Here is a 22,096-nt window from a genome sequence, read left to right on the forward strand (position 1 = left end):
ATACATATTTCTTGTTTTCTTCTTCAGAGTTGGTCACTTTTACCTTTGTTTTGACTTTTGTTCTTTTTTTTTCTCTTTCAAGTTCTAGGCTTTTAGTACGTACTATCTATTTTTAGTTTTTAATTTGAAAAAATTGCTAATATGTTATTGTTTGATTATTTACATATGCAATTAAAATTTTAAATATTTTGGTATTAAAAGGTGCCGCACTTCAAAAAGGCGAGCGCCTCGCCGTTCGCCTCGCCTTGTGGCGAGGCAGACCCTTGTCGCCTTTTATCGCCTTTCGCCGTCTAAAACACTGTACCCAAGGAGTTATTCCTTCATTTTTTAGGGATAAAGTAAGGCCTCATATGGTGTACTCATCCATGGATTAAGTTAAATAAAGTAACCAAACGATGTATTTGATGGACTAAATTTTAATCCATGGACTATTCTAATTAATACTGCCTACCAAATTGATCCTTAATGCTGCCTGGTACTTGATATTTACCTCCTCCCCCTTATTGCTACTGTTTCCTGGTCATTTAGCATGGTTTCTTTTTTCTTCTCAAGGCTGGAACCTGCAAAAATAACATCATAATGTTGCTTTTCAGTGGCTTGATTTTGGTGAAGATGTTGTCAGAATATATTGACATGAATAATAGTTTGACTGGCCTATCATCAGAAGTAGTTCACCGTGTTGTTGACATCTTGAAGTTTTTCAATACGAGAACTTGTCAACTTGTACTTGGAGCTGGAGCCATGCAGGTATACTCTTGCTATCTAAATCAACAATGTGTACCTTATGGATCATTCCTTGGATATACCAAACAATTTGGATACAATAGACAAGCCCATCATCCCTTCTACTTCCTATCCCGTTCATCAATTGTGTTGCCTTTTGGGATAAAATGGGCCCGAACAGACTAGTGCATGTAGTTTGGGAGTGAGGATAGTTGATTGATTGATTTATGCTATTTTTGAGAGGCAAAGTAAATGTCCCATTGTTGTATTAAAGCAACATAAAGTGAGGCACTTATGGACAAAATTTATGTACTCTAAGGCTAAGTCCATGGGAATTTTAAAAATCTATCAGACTATCTATTGCATATACATCTTTGGGTTTTCACCAAATGCTAATTGCTGCAAATAAATATCTTTTATCTATGCATATGTTGAGCTATCCCTCAAAACATCTTATATTTATATGTTTTGGCTGGCATTTCAAGTACCCTGGGCTTATGCAATGCCTATTACTTGTATAATAACAGTCTTTAGCCCTTATAGGTGTAATGTGAGTTGTATGCAAGGAGAAAATAGGAGAATATATAAAGGGGTTGAAAATGATTTTGCACAATTGAAGAGATCTTTTATATCTAGTTTCATTTAGGTGCATCAATAAGGTTTTATTTGTATAAAAGATTGAGAATCTTTATTTGAGAAAAATATGTTTGTTTAGGTTCTGATATTTTTGGTGTATGTCTTGGATACAGGTTTTGATGCAGGGGTTTCTCCACCATTAATAAAATCATTTACTTTATCATCACAATAGTAGATTGCTTAGTTGATTTTTTTTTAAAGATATTTTAGGAAATAAGTGTCTACGTGGCCATTTTTTTTCTAGAATAGATAACGTTTGTATTATAAACTAGCACTTGGGTAGTGCTAAACCCCTTTACAGAAGAGAGTATACCAATAAAACAAAGAACTCTTAAATCTAGCACGACTCTTAACAATTCTTCGATATCTTCTGCATCTATAGGATAGTTTTTTTTGAAATCGGTAACTTTCTGTAGGATAGTTATTTGTAAAACCTAAAACACAAAAGCAATGTACAATCTGTTTTAATTTTCTGTATTGTTCTACTCCTGTCTTGAAAAACCTAGCACTCCTCTCCTTCCAGATGGTCCACTATATACAGGCTGGGATGGTTCTCCGGTAGCTCCTGTTTTTATCTCCCTTCCGAGATCCTTCCCAACTAGATAGAGTGTCAATAATCTTGCTAGGCATTGTCCATTATATGCCTCTGACATTGATGAAAATCTTACTTGCTGGTCAGTGATTCTGCAATGCAGGAACAAGTGTCCAATTGTCTTAGCTGCCTCTCCACACAAACATCAGTGTGTGATTTAAGATAATGTTCCTCTTCCTTAGGTTTCATGTGTCAAAACAACTTCTTTTGTTCATGTAGAGGGTTGCATTGCAACTTCTTTCCCTAGGCTTTGAATTTGCATGTTAAAGTGTAGTCTTGTTCCCGTTCATAGGCTAAAACATTGAAGCAGAACGTACCTAAAAGACCCCACCTTTTAGCCTTCTTGACCCCTGAAAAAAAAAGCTGAATATGGAAAAGAATTCCACCAAGAACTGATTTTGTCTATAAATCTCTCTGCGTTTAGTCACTAATATTCGAATTTTGGAATAAGATATATTCAGGTCCCCATGGTCACAGAGTAAGGCTACAGGCACATGGTCTGACGTGAGTCTTTGTAGAGCAATCTGCTTCACTTTACTGAATTGTTCACTGCAATCAGATGTGAATATAATTGTATCGATCCTTGATGCAGCAGTGTTCATATCTCCCCTGAACCATGTATGTGCTCCTCCTTCAAGTGGAAAATCAAAAAGCCCCACGTCTTCTATGGTATCTGAGAATTCTACCATGTCAGAAGACCTTCTTTGACAGGTCCTCTTTGGGGAACCCTACACACATTGAAGTCCATGCATACTAACCAAGGACCCTCCATTACACCTCTAGGAAGTGCATTCCATTCATATCAGTAGCATAAAACCCCACATAAAGTCTCCAATAACCATTTACTCACATGCGTACTTTTCTCCACTTGCCATTTCTGCACTGTTCACCAAATCATCCAGATATGTAACGTTACAAGAATGTTGAACTTGCTTTATCAATTATCATGTGCACTTCAATGACCTGGCTAGCTGATTTGAACTTTTTGGTAGTCTTGAATTGATAGCCACCTGTGACGTCAGATTGCTCTAGAGTTGTGCGGAGAACTCTAGAACACTTTAGAACTCTCAAGAAGGCTAGAGAAGGTCCAAAGGCAGTGTAGAATTCTCTAGAATAGGGACCAAAGTGTAAATATTTTAGGGACTTGTAAAGTAAATATTAATTGACTTTAGTCCCTAAAAAATAGTATAAATAGAGGGGCTCTCATTTGTAAACCAACCAAGCAAAGTTGTAAGCATTCTCCAAAGTAATACAAAAGCCTTCTTCAAAAGCTCTCTTTCTTTTCTTTCTAAGTCTTTCAAAGCATTCTCTTAGCATTCCGAGTCTTAAGGCTTCCTTGAACTTACAGGATCTTGAAAGATTAGTGAGTAAGTTGTCGAGGGCCACACGGAGTCTTAGCAAATACTCTAAGTCCGTGACACACCGCTTGGTAATAATTCTTCTGATTTGTTCAGGCTTCCATCTTTTGATTGATGGCTTCTCTGCATATCTGTATATTGCAGTAATTTCGATCCTTCTGGTCTTTTGGTGGAAATTGATGACATGATCTTTTATATTCCTAAGGTATTTTAATACACACTGCCTAAAAAATTGGACTTCTCACAATATGATAATCATAGATCTCTGCTCTCTTACTCCATAGCTGACATGATCATGTTTTTCCTTTCCTTTTGATGCCAATTTGTAGGAGATGGGTACACCACCAAAGCTCTTTCAATCTTTTGTAACTTGCCTCAAAATTATTTTTGTGCATGATGATTTCATATGAATAATCAACTGCTACTCCCTTCAAAAGATTTTTTCTTGCAATAAAAAAAGGCTATTATCTTACCATTTCATCGCATTGACTATTGACTTCTGATTGTTGTTGTATCCCACTTGAAGGATCTGGGGTGTATTTTAGTGAGCACATATTTCTGGTCTGCGACTTGTTTTTGGTGGTTTTTAAGATCACAAACATGCCAGAAAAAGTATTATATTGATGTTTTATTTTTTCAGTTATTCTTCTGAATCATTATCAACCAATAGAAGCTTTCAGCTTTTCTATAGTTTGCCTTTAACTTGGACTATACATTTTCTAGTTTCTATCTGGTATATGCAGCAGTATTGGTGTCATTAATTAGAGAAAATATTTCAGGTGTCAGGTTTGAAGTCTATTACTTCTAAGCACTTGGCTTTGACAAGCCAAGTCATCGGTTTCACATACACTATAATTCCAGGTAGGCAATGAGTACGAAGCTTTTCACTGGTGGTTCTTATATTGTTTCTGGCTTTTGTCTTGTTCCTTGTCGACTATTGTATTCATTGTTGATCTTTGTTTTAAGATATATCAATCTGCTCAGACATTGTTTCAATGGTATAACATGCCATTACAATTTGTGTAAAGTTTCTACGTGAATGGTGGTTGGAATTCAAAGGGGAAAGTATGCTGTTTATTTACGTTGTTATCTTTCTACCTCTGTCAGTGTATAGTTGAAATTATTAACAGCAGGAAGTCCATTGCCCATCATACAAAAAGTCATGTATTGGCATCTTTTCTACCTGAGTGTCTGAATAAGTATTCTGAGGAAACCAACCATTCAGGTGTTTGGTAGAGTAATCTATTTTCATCAGCGGATGCATCCTACCTTGGGTGATTTTGCATTACTCATGATCACCTCTGTCAGGTGGTAATTCTGAGAGCAACAAGTTCCATCAAATCTTAATAGTTGTATAATTCCTTATTCTTATTGAGAACTCCCGGTTTACAACAATCTTGTCAAAAATTGTTGATTTCCGACTTGAACTTGTGTCTTTAATTGCGGATCTCACCTATCTCATCAGCCATTTTTTATTCCCCTCATCTCTCTGTCCCAAATGCACAGTCATTACAAACCTAAAACTCTGTTGACCTTGCTCATTTTCTCCAGTCATTCAGCCTTTCTTCATTAGACTATTAAGCGCTACATCTCTTTTTTCACCCTTTTTTCATTAGGCTCTTTAGTGCTACATATAATTTCATCATTCCTTCTAATTGGATTACTTACTTAGTGGGGCCAATTCATGAGGTCCCAGGTTCAAATCCTATCAAAGACAAAAATACTAGGCGATTGATTTCCATCTGTCCAAGCCGTGATTGGTAGAGTTACCCAGTATCTGTGTTGGTGTACCTAGTGGAATTAGTCGAGGTACAAACAATTGGCCAAAACACCACCATATTAAAAAAATTAGACTACTTGCTACTGCATCGAACAGAAATCAGGCATGGACCCCTATCCATAAATTAAAATCCATAAGGCATATACATATGGAGGGGGACATGGTGACTTACCTCTTCAAAACTAAGTAATGATTGAGTGTATACCCTTTACAATTTTGTGGAGACCTAGTCTAGTTATCTTGACTTAGTCTATGAAAGATTAGAAAAATACTAGGTTTAGGAGGACTCCTAATTACATGTGATTACTTTATATGTTACTTTCTTTAGGCCATAAAGGGTTTCTTTTCTCAATGTTAGAGTTGTCTCTTCTTCCTGATTCCCAAGATAAATTGGTAAGGGACACCCAAGAGACAAAAGTATTTCTTTTTTATCTGAAAAGGAGAGGAGGATCAAATTCGTGATGGCAGATATTAGAAATCATCTTGAGTAATGATTCTTATTACTATTGTTTGAAATATGATATGGTTCTGTAATAACATATGTTCTCCCTTAACTGCATAGGAACTGTGTACAAGTATTTTTTATGCTTAAAGAACTTTTGAAATTTCGTTGTTACCTATTGTGTAACCTGTTTCTATTTCGGACATTTTGTGTTGAAAGAAATCAAGAGAATACTGTTTCTAAGAGTGCCTGAAACACACAAGGGATTGCTAATGCTGGAAGTTGATCGAGTCGCACAGGTAAGGAAGAAATTTTGCTTATATTTATTCCAGCATATTCCGTCCATCCTAGTAGAGTAGCTACTTGAAGAATGAATATTTTCTGTTTCTTCACCAGTGTTCAAGATTTTTAATGGTTCCATTTTCATTTGTGAAAGTTCATTGGATATTTTTCATTTTTCTGTTCTTTCTGTAAACTTGACGTAGATTCTCTTTTTCTTCTTCTTGGGAGGGTGAGATTGTGATAGGGAGGGAGTGTAACTTCAAGGCTTTTATTTTTTCTTCGCTTGTTAAGTTTGGACCACCTTGATGCCTGTTAGTATATAATTTTTTTACTTATAAAAGAGAGATGGTACCCTTTCAATTTTACTATATGTGAGTACGATATTGTGTGGAAAAAAACAAAGAACAAAGGGCTTCTTTTTGAATGTTGCCGCTAGTTATGCAAGTGTGGAACATATCAAGCTATACCTATCTCACACTATTCCTTGTATCTATTCACATTTATTGTTTTTCTCGCTCATTCTCAATAGAAAATCAACTGCTATTATGTTTTAGTGTCCCAGTCAAATATTTTTCCATGCTGAGATCATTGTACCTTTAAAGCATCATAATCCATGATTCTGGCTGGACATCTTTGACCCTAATCTCTTTCTGGAATTAGGACTACAAAGTTCATCGTGATGAAATACATTCAAAGTTGGTACAGATAATGCGAGAAAGATTGCTGGTACACCTTCGAAGTTTGCCACAAATTGTTGAGAGTTTGAATAGGCAGGAAGATAATGACTCACAGCCAAGTCAGTTTGCTCGTTCAATCACAAAGGTAGAAGTTTGTAATATGTTTCACTGCATTTTTACCCCAGTTGCCCCATTTTCCCTACTTTTTTTAAATTAAAAAATGTTGTCAATTGTGAAAGAGAAAATTAGGGTGCGCTTTACCCATTTGATATCATTTCTCAATGATTTCGCATTTGCTTTTTGCAAATACAAGATATATAAGTTTTCATCATTGCAGAGATGTGTTTGAAATCAATAGAAAAAGGTTTTGCAGGTTTTTAAACAGGTATGTAATGGTCTATTAGTAATAAACATGATCAACTTAGCACTAAGAACGTGCTAAGGTCATTATGGCATTAGAGTTTCCCCAAAACGAAAATAAAAACAAAAAGGGACACCTTTTGTACAAAGTCCTATTCGTGTAGAGAATCTATGAATTGTGGCATGATGTATTCAACTTTGACATCCTGTAGATTGTACCAAAAAGCCAAAATCCATAAGCATCTAAAAGTGATCTTTTGTAAAAACATCTGCTTTCCCTTCAAAACATCTTGCATTCCTTTCCCTCCACAATATCAAACAAACGCAAGCCTGTATTTCAAACCTTTCTCGAAGATTTCCTTAATTCCCCAACACTCTTAACTGAAAAGTTCCTTGACTGAGTAAGGCAGGATAAACCTATGTGGAACAAGTGAAAATGTAAGTATTAGATCTTCCTTGTCACTGCACAATGCCAAAAAAGAACATGGTTGCTGCTTTCCTCCGTGTTGTTGCACATAAAACATTTACTGAATAATGCCAATCCTTTTCACTGAAATTTCTCTGAGTAAGCATGCTAAAAGGAGCCTTGGACTTCCACAGTTGCTTGTATGGCCAACCAATTACCATTTCTCTAGAATAACAGAGAAATGCCCATTCTTATGCCTAATCCAGGTGGTACTCTCAAGTACCCACTTATGTAGTGACACTTTTCCGAGTGTTCCATCAGTAGACCCATTTGAGGTACCTCCTCATCAATTTTTTTTTTCTAAATGATAATCTCTAGCTATTTCCGTTCCAGCAATTGGAGACAAACTTTTTAGTATTGGAGGTGAAACTATGAATATCATCAGCACAAGGGGTGTATATACAATTGAAGCATCATGCCAAAACCTTGTCCTTTTCCATTCCCCAACATGATTATACTGTTACTTCAAAAAGTATGCCATAGGCTGCTAATATTTTTTTTTTTGACAAGATAAATAGTATTAATAACAGCATCAAGAAGATGCAATATTTACAAGCTATGTCGTTTGAGCTTACAAAAAAATTTCTCTGGCTAACTATACAAACTATCTAAGCCAGAACTAAAGTGTTAGTAAAATCCTGAAGTTATTCTGCATTAACAGCAGGATACAAGTTGGACCAACTAAACAAATTTGCAATGCACCTAGTCTTCAAAATACCTAAAGCAGTTGACCCTCCACCAAAACATCTCTTGTTCCTCTCTAACCAAATACACCAAAAAATACAAGAAGGTATCATAATCCAGATCTTCATGATGGCTTTGTCAACTTTCCATAGGCACCAACTCTCATATGCATCTTTAACTGTGGGAAACGTGGTCCAATTGATGCCAGAGAGACAAAAAAACATGCTCCATAATTCTGAGGCCACCTCACAATGAAGAAGGAGGTGTCTGGGCGTTTCAGCCTCTTTTTTGCACATATAGCATATGTTTGGGAACTGGATTTTTCTTTTCTTTATGTTGTCTCGGGTGAGACATATTAGCCATAGGCTTCTAATATGTTTGCATAATATGCCAACACCATGAGAAGTATTAATAGGACCGGTGAAATAGAAACTTTGTTTCTCATTTTCAGAAATCTTCTTTCTTGATAAGATCCTCACTTTTTTGCCATATCACTATGACCACTTCAATAGGGGGTATTTGTAAGAGTGACCTCCATAAGGGTGATCTTAAAAATTTTGGCCCTGCTTAACAAATTTAAGAAAAATAACCCGTGTAGCCCATTGGGCATAACTTGTGGGCATTTATTAGTTTTGCCCATGAGACAGGAATTGGGGACATTTCAATTCAGTGAACCTGCTCAATTTCCATGAGTTTTGCCTCATAGAAAAAAGTTGCATGTGCTTCTCAATTGCTTATAAGTTGGCTCAACTGAACCTCCTGCCCAATAGGAAACATATTACACTATTTTGGTTGTCTGTAACTTCTGAAATGTCCTGGATTCTTGCCTCATAGGCAAAATTAACGTATGGGCACATTACAATTAGAGCCCGTTTGGATTGTCTGAAAAAAGTAGCTGTTATAAAGTACTTTAAAAGCACTTTTTGAAGTGCTGAAACTTATTTTAGAAATAAGCACTTTTTCTGGAATTTCTTGCTTCAACACTGTATCCCACTATCAAGTGAAAGGCCTTCCTTGTTACCTTCCCACAAAGAATTTCACCTTATCCTGTCCAATTTCTTCTTCAGGCAAACTGGCACTGGAAAAAAGAAGACATGAGGTAGATCGGGAGAGAGTTTTCCACGCTAGTTTTAACTTGAATATAGCTCCTAATGACCTACCTAGGTAGTTATAAGTCTGACAACCCAAGATATTTCCCAGCCTATGTACATCTTGCACTATATTTACAGGGAACACGAAGCTCTTTCCAGGTTAATCTTCAGTCCAACTACTGCTTCAAATAAGATTAAAAGCACTTTTAGATACTTCACTCGTGACTCCTCAACTTCGCATTGAATAAGTGGATCATCTGCAATTGTATATGAGAGACTTACACTCTATTGTAGCTTGATGTCCATCTCTGGAGCCCTTAATTTATTGTAAAGACATTGCTTTGTTTGAGCATCGAACTAGGCCCTTACATTAGACAAGATGGATAAGAAAGGAGATATGAGACTGTCTTAATCCCTTAAAAGTAGGAAATAAGCCTTATGGTGCACCATTAATAATTACAGAAACCTTCACAGTGGTGATTTTTTTCGTCGTCACCACTGCTTAACAATAATGCACACTGCAAAACTTCAGTGACATACTCACACACAGATAAGTACTTAGACTGTTTTGTAGGTAACATATGAACAATAAAAACACAACAGATACAAAAAGTCCCAACCTTCCCTTAATTTCTCAGATACAAAAATGAAATGTTCACACATTTTGCTAAGACATAGAACACCCATCTCAACTGCCTTCAAGTCATTCTGCCAACATATAAAGTCAGCAGACAGGCAGTTACAACTGGCAGCATGCCAGGCACATGACTTAAAATTAGAATTCTATTCAAATAAAAATCAGTGCAAACTGATTATCCTAACATTTGAAAACAATTAAAACTCGAACTTAATGACCCCATGTGCCACGCACATGGGCAGTTTTTCCCTTTAGCCGAATTTCCATGCCTTTAGCAATTAGAGTATTTTCAGCATCCTTCCAACATTTAAAAATTTTTCAGCTTCTGCCAATGCCATGCCATCATCGTAAAGCCAACTCCTATCCATGCCATCATCGTAAAGCCAACTCCTATGCCTTGCCATCCTCAAGCCAACACACTGCCTTGCCTAGATGATGCCACTATCACACACATGCTCATCAGGTGCCATGCGCCCGCCCTTGCCTACTGCGCACAAGGCTGCCTTGCCAACACTCGAGCACCTTGGAACTTTGCTGTCCACTAACACTTAGTCGCCACAGTCATGTACATTATTTCCATAGTTCGTGCCAAAACCAATGTGCAAGCCTTGACATGCCTTGCCAACATCTATCTTTGAGACAGAGGGTTTAACAAATCATCTCCGTTGAACTCGACGCCCTCGTCGAGGCTGTTTTGACGTAGTCGTCAAGTTGCTTGTCAAACTGCCACAGATCCTTACTTTCTCCCAAACTGTATCTTCCTTAGCCTTGCCCATCAACCGCTCTAAGAACTCGGTCTTTGTATTCCTCTTACTGTTTCCGACAACCTGGTGATGTAGTATTTCCTCAATCTTACCTCAAACTTCTTTGGCAGCGAAAAAGGAACCGTCCTTGACCTGTTTATGTCTGGATCATCATCTTCAAAGTACGTTTTAGATAGCTTACATGGAAGGTGGGATGAATTTTCAATCTGTCCAGCAACTTCACCTACCCTTTCAACTACTTCAAATGCTCGGTCATACCTTGGAATCAGCCTTCCATGTCTCTTTTTTTTCACAAATCTGCTTTCAGATTCCGGGAGTGAGCTTAAGCAACACTTTGTCTCCGACATTGAACTCAATTGCACGTCTATGCTGATCAGCATACTTGTTCATGTGTTTCTTTGCTTTCCTCAAATTGTCTTGCACCTCAACAAGCACTCATGCTCGTCTTTTGCACATTGGTAAGCAGCTGGACATATACGACGACTCTTTTGTGTTGCAACATCAAGGGGTGTCAAGGGCTGCATGCCAAGAACAAGTTCAAATGGTTTGCTTTGTTTTCGAAAACGTGTGTAGATTATAGCAAAACTGCGTCATATCTAACAAGTCTGCCAAGTTGTTACATATGTTTGAGTGGAACTTGGTAGACTTGTTAGATATGACGGAGGTTTGCTATAATCTACACAATTCTTCAGCATCAGAGAAGAGTCCATTCGAAATTGTTCTAGGCATGCAGCGCATGACACCCCTTGATGTTGCAATGCATAAATGATATGTGCAGTTGCTTATCGGTATGCAAAGGATAGGCATGAGATGCTCGTTGAGGACCAAGACAGTTTGAGGAAGCACAAAAATGTATGAAGAAGTATGTTGATCAACGTAGACGTGCATTGAGTTCAATGTCAGACACAAAGTGTTGTTGAAGCTCACTCCCCAAAATAGGAAGCAGATTGTGAACAAGAAGAGACATAGTGGGCTGATTCCAAAGTATGACAGAGCGTTTGAAAGGGTAGGTGAAGTTTCTAGAAAGATTGAAAATTCATCCCACCTTCCCTGTAAGCTATCTGAAACCGTGTTTTAAAGATGCTGATGATCCATACAGAAACAGGTCAAAGAAGGCTCCTCCTTCGGTGCCTATTTAGTTTGAGGCAAAGATGGAAATACTTGATCATGGGTTGTTGGAAACATTAAGAGGAATTCTTAGTGCAACAGAAGGGCAGAGCTAAGGAAGATGCAATTAAGGAGAAAAGCAAGGATCCGTGGTAGTTTGACAAGAAATTCGATGAGGGCGTCAAGTTCAACTAGTGGGGGTGGTTTGTTAGTCCCTCATTCTCAAAGATAGATGTCAGCAAGGCTTGTGCATTGGCTTTAGCATGATCTGTGAAAACAACATGGCTGTGGTGACTAAAGTGTTGGTGGACAGCAAGGTGCTAGAGTGGTGGCAAGGCAGCCTTGGCGCTTGGTACCTTATGGGCATGGTGCGACAGTGACGATGACATTGACAGAAGCTGAAATAATTCTAGGTGTTGGAATGATGCTGAAATATTCTAGAGTGCTTAAGGCATGGAAATACAAAGACTGGTCATGTGCATGGCACATGGGTTTGTTAAGTTCAAATTTTAAATGTTGTCCAGATGATGGGATAATCTGTTTGTACTTCTTGTTCTGGTAAACTATTGTATTCTTATTGTTCAGAGGAAAGTACTTAGACTTGAGTGAGTGGCTGAAGTTTTTCAGTGTTTGCATGATTTCTATGCAATGGTGAGGAGGAAAATAATCACCCTGTCTCAACATTCACTCCACCCAAGCCACTTTTCCCCGGAAGAGTATCTGATGTATTGAAATGTTGGAATAGTGATATCAATCCCTCCAATCAGAAAGAGAGATGGAAAATTGTCCCAGCTTGTATTTGGTGGACTGTGTGGGGAGAAAGAAACAAAGTTTGTTTTGAAGACAAAGCCATTAGTATACAGAAACTAAAGTTGAAATGTTTAGGGCTTTTCTTTTTTGGTGTAAACATAGCTTAATGGAGGAGTTCGAATCAGCTAACGATGTACTCGACTCCTTACGAGAAGATTAAGGAGTAGGAGCTTATGTTTTTGCTCATCTGTATGTAAATATGGGGGACTACACACCCTTTGTATTCATACACAAAAATGTTACCTGTTCAAAAAAAAAAGTTTGGATTCCTGATTTTTAAAAAGAAATAAATGAGCTTAAGTGTAAAGTTCATTAGCCTATTAGAGATAAATAAAATTTTCATAATATAAAAATCTTAAAAATTACTTTTTAAAAATATATATTGTATTTATACAACTATAAAATTTTCTATAAAATTTGTATATATAATATATTGATTTTGTTTGTTGTTAATAAAACCAAATATTATCGATTTTTTAAAACGTAAATACAAACCAGATAAAAATCAGTTTACTTAATCGGTTTGGTTCATTTCACGGTGAATCAATTTTTAACCAAACCGTGACAGTCATAACTAATTTACGTGAATCAATTTTTAACCAAACCGTGACAGTCATAACTAATTTACTTGGTCTAGTGCTTTTTCTCTATGTCCGATCTGCACATTATCCTACATTCCTTACCTTATTCTACTATTAGGTATTCATTAGTAAAATGGACTGCCTGTTAGTTACTTTCCTTTGATAAAAGTCATTTGTATATCTGCAAACATTCATCACCCTCTTGATTCATGCTGCCAACATCTTGGATATAATTTTGCAAACCTTATTGGCCTGAAGTCCATCTCCTCTACACCAGCCCCCTTTTGCGAGTATTTCTGTGATTGCCAATGTCCTAGCTTATCAACATGAAATATATTGGCGTAAAGGTGATGTGAGAAGAAAAGTTTTATTGAAGAAGGGAAACTGTTGAAGATTGATTACTAACTTCCACATTGGAATGTGGTTGGACCAATCCGTGAATCACAACATCACCCATATTGAGTTTATATATTAATGACTAACAAGTTCTATCACCTGTTTGAATATTCGCCCTCTAACTAGATTAGCCGAGTTTTTGATTCATTCTTGAAATAGTTCTATCTGATGTATTGTTATAATGATATATGGCTGTCTTTGTTGTCCTTCTAGCTTGAGTTGTCTCTTAATGTTTCTGTAATCTTGCTAGTGAGTTTCCACTGTCTTACTTACTCTGTTTAGCTTTTACATGCTTGTTACTTCTGTTTTCGTTGTTTCCTTAGTTTCTTTTTGTTTAAGTTCATGAGAAAGCTCCCATAAACTGATTTTACTTTCTTCATTTGTTTATAGGAGGTTGGCCTTCTCCAACGTGTGTTATGTCGAACTCTGCATGAGGTTGATGTTCAAGCTATTTTCAGGTGAGAATTCGAAACTTCGGCAAAAGATTAGCCTTTTTTTGGGTGGGGTGGGGTGGGGTGGAGTCAAGGGGCACGGATTTCTTTCATGACCAGTGATGTCCTTCCTTTTGATTCTCTTTCTACAGTAACCGTGTTCACACATTCTGTCCAAGGAAAGGGGTGGAGGGAAGAGTAACATGTCTGATTACTTTACCTTGCAACTAGAAGATTAGCTTCACTTTGTCAGTGATTTTAACTCTTGTAGATATCGGCATCCTCAAATATGGATTTAATTGCTACTTTCCTTGTTATATTTACTGGTTAACTAATTTATACCTTGGACGTTGGCTTTGCAAACTGGAAAAAGTGTTTTCTCTCTCTTTACCCTTGCTATCAAACAGGACTTTATGTATTCAAGACCAAATATATTTGTACTAATTATCATTACTAACAATCAGTGCAAGATACTATGTGTAAGTATGTCTTAGAAATAGTCCTTGCTTCCATCAGAGAGTCCTTATAATGTGATCCTTGCAGGCAAGTGGTTATCATCTTTCACTCACAAATTTCAGAGGCATTCTCACGATTGGATATTAGCAGTCAACAAGCTCGACAAAGGTACCGTCTATATAATCAGAAATTTTACTCATACGAGACAATTTAATAATTAGTACTATTCAATGTTCTTTGAATGATGAAATTCTTTAAAAAAATCTGATCAAGGTAACATAATTTTTATATATAAGTTGAAATTTCTAACTTTTACTTCCTTTCTGTAAGAGTTTTTAATTTATTCCCTCACTTTTTACCTCCTATGACTTGTTTTTTCTTCAAACAGAGCGCATCGTGATGTTCAGCATCTTCTTGGATGTATCAGATCATTACCTTCTGATAGTAAATCTAATCCTCCCAATTGGGGGCCACTTGATGAGTTTCTGGAACAAAATTTTGATGCAGAAGCTAGTCAATAGGTTCCTTGTAAACTAGGCTGTTCTTGCAAACATTGGATAGGTGTGATGGGAGCAATACGAGGACACCTGAAGACTACACATCGAACTGTACAATTAACTTGAGGTAAAATTTTGTGTTACTGGATCCTTCATCTGTGTGAATAAATAGTAAGGGACACTATAAATAAAGCAAAGATCTAAAAATTTATCAGGGATGAACTGCATTCGAAACTTCTTTAGTTTGTGCATGAATTGCATCTCTTGTTGCTCCATTAACGAAAATGCCTTTGCTCATCTAATCAGTTACATTCAACTCATAGTGCACCATTATTAGCTGGAATGTATAGTTGTGTCTAAGTAACTAACAGGGGAGAGTTTGATGAGATAAAAGCTTGTTTAGAGACATGGAAGATGTCCCCGATTTTATAACAGTTATGGAAGAAGTGAACTGCAGAAGTTCATTAATTTACACTTGCTCAAGCTTATATTTGATTTTGTTTCATCTTAATATTTAATGTGAGTTTCTTTGCTAACTGATTAAGAGTAATGTAGTATATTTTCTGTTGTCAAATTGTTGGATTTTATTAAGTTGTGTCAATTACTGCTATCAGCATTTTGTCTAGAATTCCTTTAAGATAATTATTGTTGGATAATTCTCTTATTTTCTTTATACATCAATCCACAATGCTCCCAGATGGGTAGTCTTCTTACTGGATGTCGTCTTAATACCACAGTTGAATTGAGTTTTGAGGGAGCAAGAATCTTTTACAGCAAATTCGGAGCTATCATACAGAGTTTGTGATCTGTCAGATGTTTAATATTTTTTGAATGATTGTATTCTTTTGGCCTGGACATTAGATTATTTTTTTCTTCGCTAGATTTTAGAGAAAAGAAAAAAAAACATCAGCAGAGAGTGGAAGCAGAATAACATAATATTTATAGAGTGCAGTTGTAGTGTATACTAGTGAAAATAATTGTATGTATCAGTTCCTTGCTTAATTTGAGCATGTCTTCTTCTGTATCAAATATCAATGGTATTAAGAACTGTGTTTGTGCCTCTTCTCTTGAAATGAGGTGGGGTTGGAAAGTTGCTTATTTTTCTTCTAATAGTTCCCACCCTTGATGAGAACAGTTTACTTTTGGTTTTGCATTGTAAGAATAGACTTCTTGGCTAAACACATTTAATCTGTCCCCGTCTCATGAAAATGCTAGCAGCAATATGACTCCCCCTTGAAAAGTTCAGTTTGGTTTTCTGAATTCAACTTTTCGAGCTATTAAGCTAAGTTGTCTTCTGTAAGGAGCTGGTGGAATAGTTTGTTAACATTTCGTCTTGGTTTTGAGGGTTGCTCACACTTGTTGAGATACAGTGCCCGTAAAGAGATGTCATTCATTCACTCTTTCCATGGTTGAAGTTCTCCATAGTAATCGTTCACATTGATAGTAAACCTCTTTCAGCAAATGCTGTGTGACATTGAAAATATAATAAAAACTATTCTTGAGTTATAAAAAGCTAAATTCAGTGATTGTGAGACTGTCTCGTTACTCTTGTACGTCTCTAGGGTGTGTTTCATACAAAGGAAATATTTTTTCATAGTCTTCTTATGTTTGGTTGGTTGAAATATTTTCACCAGTTGAGGAAAATGACTTTCATGATGAAAGTAGATAAAAACAAGTTATATAAGTAACTTTAAGTTCATTGTTTCCTTTCTATGTACCCAATGTCTCAACCCTTATCTCTTTAATTCGCACTCCCCACCATACAACTTTTGTAGTGTCTTGTTGACTTTGCATATACATGCTTTTTGGAAAATATTGTTTTTTTACGTATTAAATGTTAAAAACTAAATAAGAAATTAAAACATTTTAAAGAAACATCCTTCAAATCAAACACACCCTAAATAGAGTAATCGGTGGGTATGTTAGTTGGGTAAATAAAGGTTGAGCCTTTCTCAACCTCGGAAAACATTTGGACTTTCTCTTTTTGTAATTTTTCATCAAGTCATGTGGTAACACACATACTAGTTTCTCAACGAATGGGTTGCATGAATGATTTTATAAAATAACATCAATATTATTTATACATATCTTTATCTATCTATATTACCTTAAAAGCATGAACTTCTAACTTAAATCTCAAATTACTATAATATTCCTAACATAGGTTTTGCCTATTTCGGTTAGTTGTAACTTTTTAATTAGTCATGACTTATTTTAAAGGGTTGTGATTTTTCGATTAGTTGTAACTTTTTCCAATAAGTTTTGACTTTTTCTGAAAGGTTTTGACTTTTCAGATAAGACACAAAAACACATGTTCAAACTATCCTTAGTTTACTATAAATAGAGGGGCTTCCTCTCATTTTTGTTTAATCCTCTCCTCTCACTTGGTTATATTCCTCTTCAATCATCATTATTCACATATTTTTATACATTTGAGTTGTCACGTTGAAGTTTCTTCATGTGTTTCTATAGATAAATTTTTTTCTTTTAAATTTTGCATGTCTTTGAATTTAAAATTTCACGGTTCCAGCTAATTAGCACATCATTTCTTAATTTTAGGCTTGGATATACTTTCTTGATGAACTCTTCTTTAAATTTATGTTTTGATTTGCATGTGTCTTCAAAACGAATAGGAAGCATTATATTTCTCAGTTTAACATGTGTCTTCAAAAGAATTGGGAAGCATTGCAATTCTCTTTTCATTTTCTTTTTTTCTTTTTAAATTTAAAAGTTTTTAATCATGATGTGCAAAAAGTTACAATTTGAGCATAATATCCAAAACATTGTACAGATCATAGACATGAAACTAACACTGTTTCTACGCAAAATAAGTGATAATTGATATCTCCCTTTATGTATTTGTATTTTCAGAAATGTTTGTTACAGGGGTATTTTGCATTTAATTAAGATTTTAGACGAACGACGAGTGAATATAATTTTCAAGTTGATTTAACTGAAGATTATGGTACTTCTTACTTTAGTCCAATTTGATTTAATGTAATTTTTCATTCTTAGTCCATATTTGTTCTCCTAAAAAAAATTGTCCCTTTCTTCTCCTTCAATTTTTCAGGTTTGCTCCTTTATTCTAAAAATTTATACTTTTAAGTCCTTATAGGTAAGCATTTTTTATTTTTTAAATCATTTCTTGTCGAAAAACTTATGTGTAGATACTTGTTAGGTTGAATGCCGCGTATGAAATTTAGGATATTTGATGAACAAAATAATTTTTTTATATTTTTTTTAAGTAATAAAACTTGAAAAAAGATTCTTCTTCAATTATGAAATTGCATCAAATCATCTGATTTTTCGTGATGTAGAAGGCAACTTAATTTCTGCATGTTCTTGACATAGGTTGAGTCTAAACAGTAACTTATATTTTTTTATTAATAAAGAAAATGAACATTTTCTCATAACACTTTATGTTATAATTTTGAATGGGTTGTGTCAAAAATATATAAACATTATCAAAATGTAACACAACTGTAGATATTTGTCCCTTTCTTAATTTACCAGAGTATCTTAATTTCAATTTTTCTGTAGCCCCTTATTTCAATTAGTAGGGAGTCACAGAGTAATTAGTAAGAAATATCATCCTAGATTATAGTGAAGATTAACAGAGAAAGTGTAAATGACTAATCTCTTTTTACCAAGAGGTTGGTTTTATGAGAGGTGTTGATTTATTATATTGGAAATTTTATTTTCTTGATTGTTCATATCGTTATCGTACTGAATAACACTATAAGAATTTGTGGTCCTTTACTAAGAGATTCTTTTTAGGGTAAATCACATAAATATGTTATATTATAAAAGTATTTATCACTTATAGCAACATAATTTTTCTAACTAAATAAAACTTTTTTTTTTTGAATTAAGAAAATTATACAATACTCACCTCTTTCTCAACCCTTTTGACTCTTCTTTTAATTATTCTGCTTCTTTGACTCTTTCTTTCTTTTATACTCATCTCTTTTTGTTTTTTTACTCTTCTACTTTTTTGTCTCTTATCTGACATTATTTATCTTCCTCCTCTTTCTTTTGTTTTTCAATTCTTGTTCTTCTTCTTTGAACTTTTCATCTAAATAATTGTATTCTTCCAATCAGTTTTTGTCCATGTCACTATTTTTATCCAAACAACAAAATGAAAAGCAGACAAAAAGACCAAAAATTTGTATAAAATCACGTTTTTAAGCAGAAAATTCAAATCTTTAAAATTACAAAAGCAAGAGTTCACCATTGATGGTCATTATAAAACTTCAAATTTTGAATTTATTATTTGAATTTTACGAATTTGTGATAAGTTTGAATAGGTAGTTCCTACAAATAATAGGAAATATCGTTTGGAGTTTATATATCAATTTTAAGAGGGTTTGGTTAGTTTATAATCGATTTTAGGTGAAATATTAGATTGAAATATATTAAATATAGTAACTAAAATTGTCTTAAAGTTGAATTAGACAATACAATTTTAATGCAAATTTAATTCAGTTTGAAGTTTTTTTGTTGATTTGTTACCATTGGATACTTAGCTTGTTTAATTCATCATTGATATAACTTATCAGCTTATAGATCATTGTCACGTCTTTCGTTATTTATGTTTTCCATTCATTCTTAATTCTCTCTTCTAATTCAATTTTAATACTGTGTAACACAATTTTAATACAAATTTAATTCATTTCCTAGTTTTTGGTTTATTTTTAATTTTTGGATACTTTTAATTCATTGTTGATACAAGTTTAATTCACTTTAAAGGTCATTGTCTTGTCAGTCGTTAGTTACGTTTTACATTCATTCTTAATTATCTCTTCCTATTCAAATTTAGTACAATGTAATACAGTTTTAACACAAATTTAATTCATTTTGCAGTTTTTATTTATTTATTGATTATTGGATACTTGTTTAATTCATTATTGATACAAGTTTAATTCACTCTAAAGATCACTGTCTGATATTTCATTTGTTTCATTTTTTTTCATGCTTCATTCTCTCTTTTGTTTCAGCTTTAATATTTGTGTAATACACTTTTAAATACAAATTTAATTTATTTTGCAATTAAGTGATTGATTTATTACAATTGGGTCTTGTTCATTTCATTATTGATACAAGTTTTATTCAGTTTACATGCAGATCAAAAAATGTTCTTTTGTTTTCTACATTCTATATTCATATTTAATTATCTTTTTATAATTTAACTTTAATATGTTTGCAATATATTTTTAATTCAAGTTTAATTCACGTCTCTTCATTTGTTACAATTATATTATTTCTCTTCTAATAATTCAACTTTAATATATTTGTAGTACATTTTTAATTAAAATTTAATTCATTTTATAATTTTTTATGCCTCATTATTTGTTACGATTATATTACTTGTCTAACTAACTATTGATACAAATTTTATATAGTAAAATCATTGACTATTCTGCGAAAACAAAGGAAAACAGAGCAATAGTAAGAGAGGGAACAAAAAAGAAAGCAAGAAAAATAGGACAACATAGAGAAAGAAAATAAGAAGTGGAAAGATAGAAAGAGCGAGACATAGAAAAGGAGAAAGAAAGAAAGGAGAAAGAGCGAGACGAAGAAAAGGGAGAAATTAAAGAAGCTGCTATAAATGGTAATAATTAAAGAGTATATTTAAAATAAATAATTATTTTTTAAAAGGTAGTTACTCACGTTACTAATCCATTTTTTTATTATAGAGATTCATGGTGATTACTCGAAAGATGTTGATTTTGAAGGAGATTGGTCAATATAGGATGTTGCACTTGAGGAAAGTGAGGTAACTGGAGTGTAATATATTTGGATTTACAAAATCCTTTCAGTATAAAGTTAGCTTACAAATCAGAAAAGGGAAAGTGGTTTAAAGGAAGAAGATAAAGAAACTGAATATCAAAATTTGAACTTCGAAATTCACCTCACTTTCATAATTAACTTACTTTGTATTTTATATTATTCAAGTTAACAAGAACCATACTTCACTTGGAAAATTACACTGAGTATAATATTATTGTTGTTGTTGTTATGATTTGATAAGAATCTTGCTAAAATAAAAATATTTATTGCATTCACATTTATCGTTTGAAGCAAGTATTTTTATAATATTGTTTAGTGTTTCAGATGAGAAGAAGAAAAGTAACCACTATTATAAGTCTTTCATGCATAGTCGTTATATTTGAATCATTAAAAGTTGTTAGTCATCACACGTGTAAATGTAGGTTGAATTTCACTAATGTATGTTTTGTTTATTTTCTTTTACTTTTGATTTTTATATAATGATTTTGAATGCTTTATGATAAAAATATATAACCATTTAAGTAATATGGAATAAACATTTGGGTGTTCTACCTACACTAAATTAAAATCTCATAACTATTAGAAATGGAAACATTTATTAAAAGTCCTATTTATTTCTACATGCATAAATTTATTGAAATTCAGCTATTGTGCAAATTAATTTTTTAGTTATAACATTATAAATTCTCTTAGTTGTTACTAATTATTGCAAACGTTATTGACATTCTTTTACATTCTTTAGTTATAACATTATGAATTCTCATAGTTATTACATTAATTATATTTATCTTTCATCTTTCCTCATATTAACCTTTGATCAATAGTTTTTAATCTTATTATACCACCTCTATGTATGTTATAACACGGTGTTGAAATAATATGAACTATATCTTTTTGGGATGTAAGATAAACATGTGATTATATATATGATTTCAGAAATTAGGTATCGACAATCAGATAAGTATGTTTAATATATGTACACAATCAATCGAGAAGTTAGACATGAGAGCCAACAACACAAACGACATCTATTATGTTATGACTTATAAAATTAAATTTAATTAAACAAAAGTTGTTCTAACAAATACATCTAAATAGTTTAACGTGGAATACACCTGCAAAGCACAACAAGTATTGTCTATAAGGTAATATTAATAAGATACGACTCATTATATGATTAAACCACATCAAATTAAAATAAATAAATACATTATTACATTTAACTAATACAATATTTCATTAACCATGTTCATAGGTTCTCGTGAATAAGAGATATATATGGTGATCCGCATTGAACATTCACAAAAGAATCTATAATATTATTTTGTACAAAATTTACTATTCAAATATTTGTTTAAATAAACAATGCTATTTACTATAGATCATCTTCTCTGAAGTTTTAATCATGTGAATCGCACGTGTCGAAAGCTAATAATCTAAAAGCATGAATTCCTAAATTTAAAAGTCTAAGATACTAAAATACACTTCTTATATTTAATTATCTTATTTATTAAAAAATCTGCACACAAACAACGC

General features: G+C 33.8%; 1 protein-coding gene and 1 long non-coding RNA gene across 3 annotated transcripts in view; both read left to right on the forward strand.

Annotated features, from left to right (window-relative positions):
* Positions 1 to 15,860, forward strand: part of LOC101243942 (vacuolar protein sorting-associated protein 54, chloroplastic-like) — a 36,347-nt gene extending 20,487 nt beyond the window's left edge. The window contains exons 13-20 of one of the 2 annotated variants that reach the window (XM_069293289.1): positions 594 to 747; positions 4,089 to 4,170; positions 5,751 to 5,830; positions 6,474 to 6,635; positions 13,777 to 13,844; positions 14,361 to 14,441; positions 14,662 to 14,897; positions 15,468 to 15,860. In XM_069293289.1, the coding sequence (XP_069149390.1) occupies positions 594 to 747; positions 4,089 to 4,170; positions 5,751 to 5,830; positions 6,474 to 6,635; positions 13,777 to 13,844; positions 14,361 to 14,441; positions 14,662 to 14,794 (760 nt within the window). In that variant the 3' untranslated portion in view covers positions 14,795 to 14,897; positions 15,468 to 15,860. The remainder of the gene's footprint in view (positions 1 to 593; positions 748 to 4,088; positions 4,171 to 5,750; positions 5,831 to 6,473; positions 6,636 to 13,776; positions 13,845 to 14,360; positions 14,442 to 14,661; positions 14,898 to 15,467) is intronic. The other variant, XM_010317337.4, reaches the window with a different exon arrangement.
* A 4,384-nt stretch (positions 15,861 to 20,244) lies between these two features.
* On the forward strand, positions 20,245 to 20,616 carry LOC138341697 (uncharacterized). The gene is made up of 2 exons (XR_011214548.1): positions 20,245 to 20,381; positions 20,467 to 20,616. It is a non-coding gene; the product is annotated as an uncharacterized lncRNA (long non-coding RNA).
* Positions 20,617 to 22,096: the final 1,480 nt, after the last annotated feature.

The sequence above is a fragment of the Solanum lycopersicum genome, chromosome 2 (genome assembly GCF_036512215.1).
Source record: "Solanum lycopersicum chromosome 2, SLM_r2.1".
Taxonomy (NCBI): domain Eukaryota; kingdom Viridiplantae; phylum Streptophyta; class Magnoliopsida; order Solanales; family Solanaceae; genus Solanum; species Solanum lycopersicum.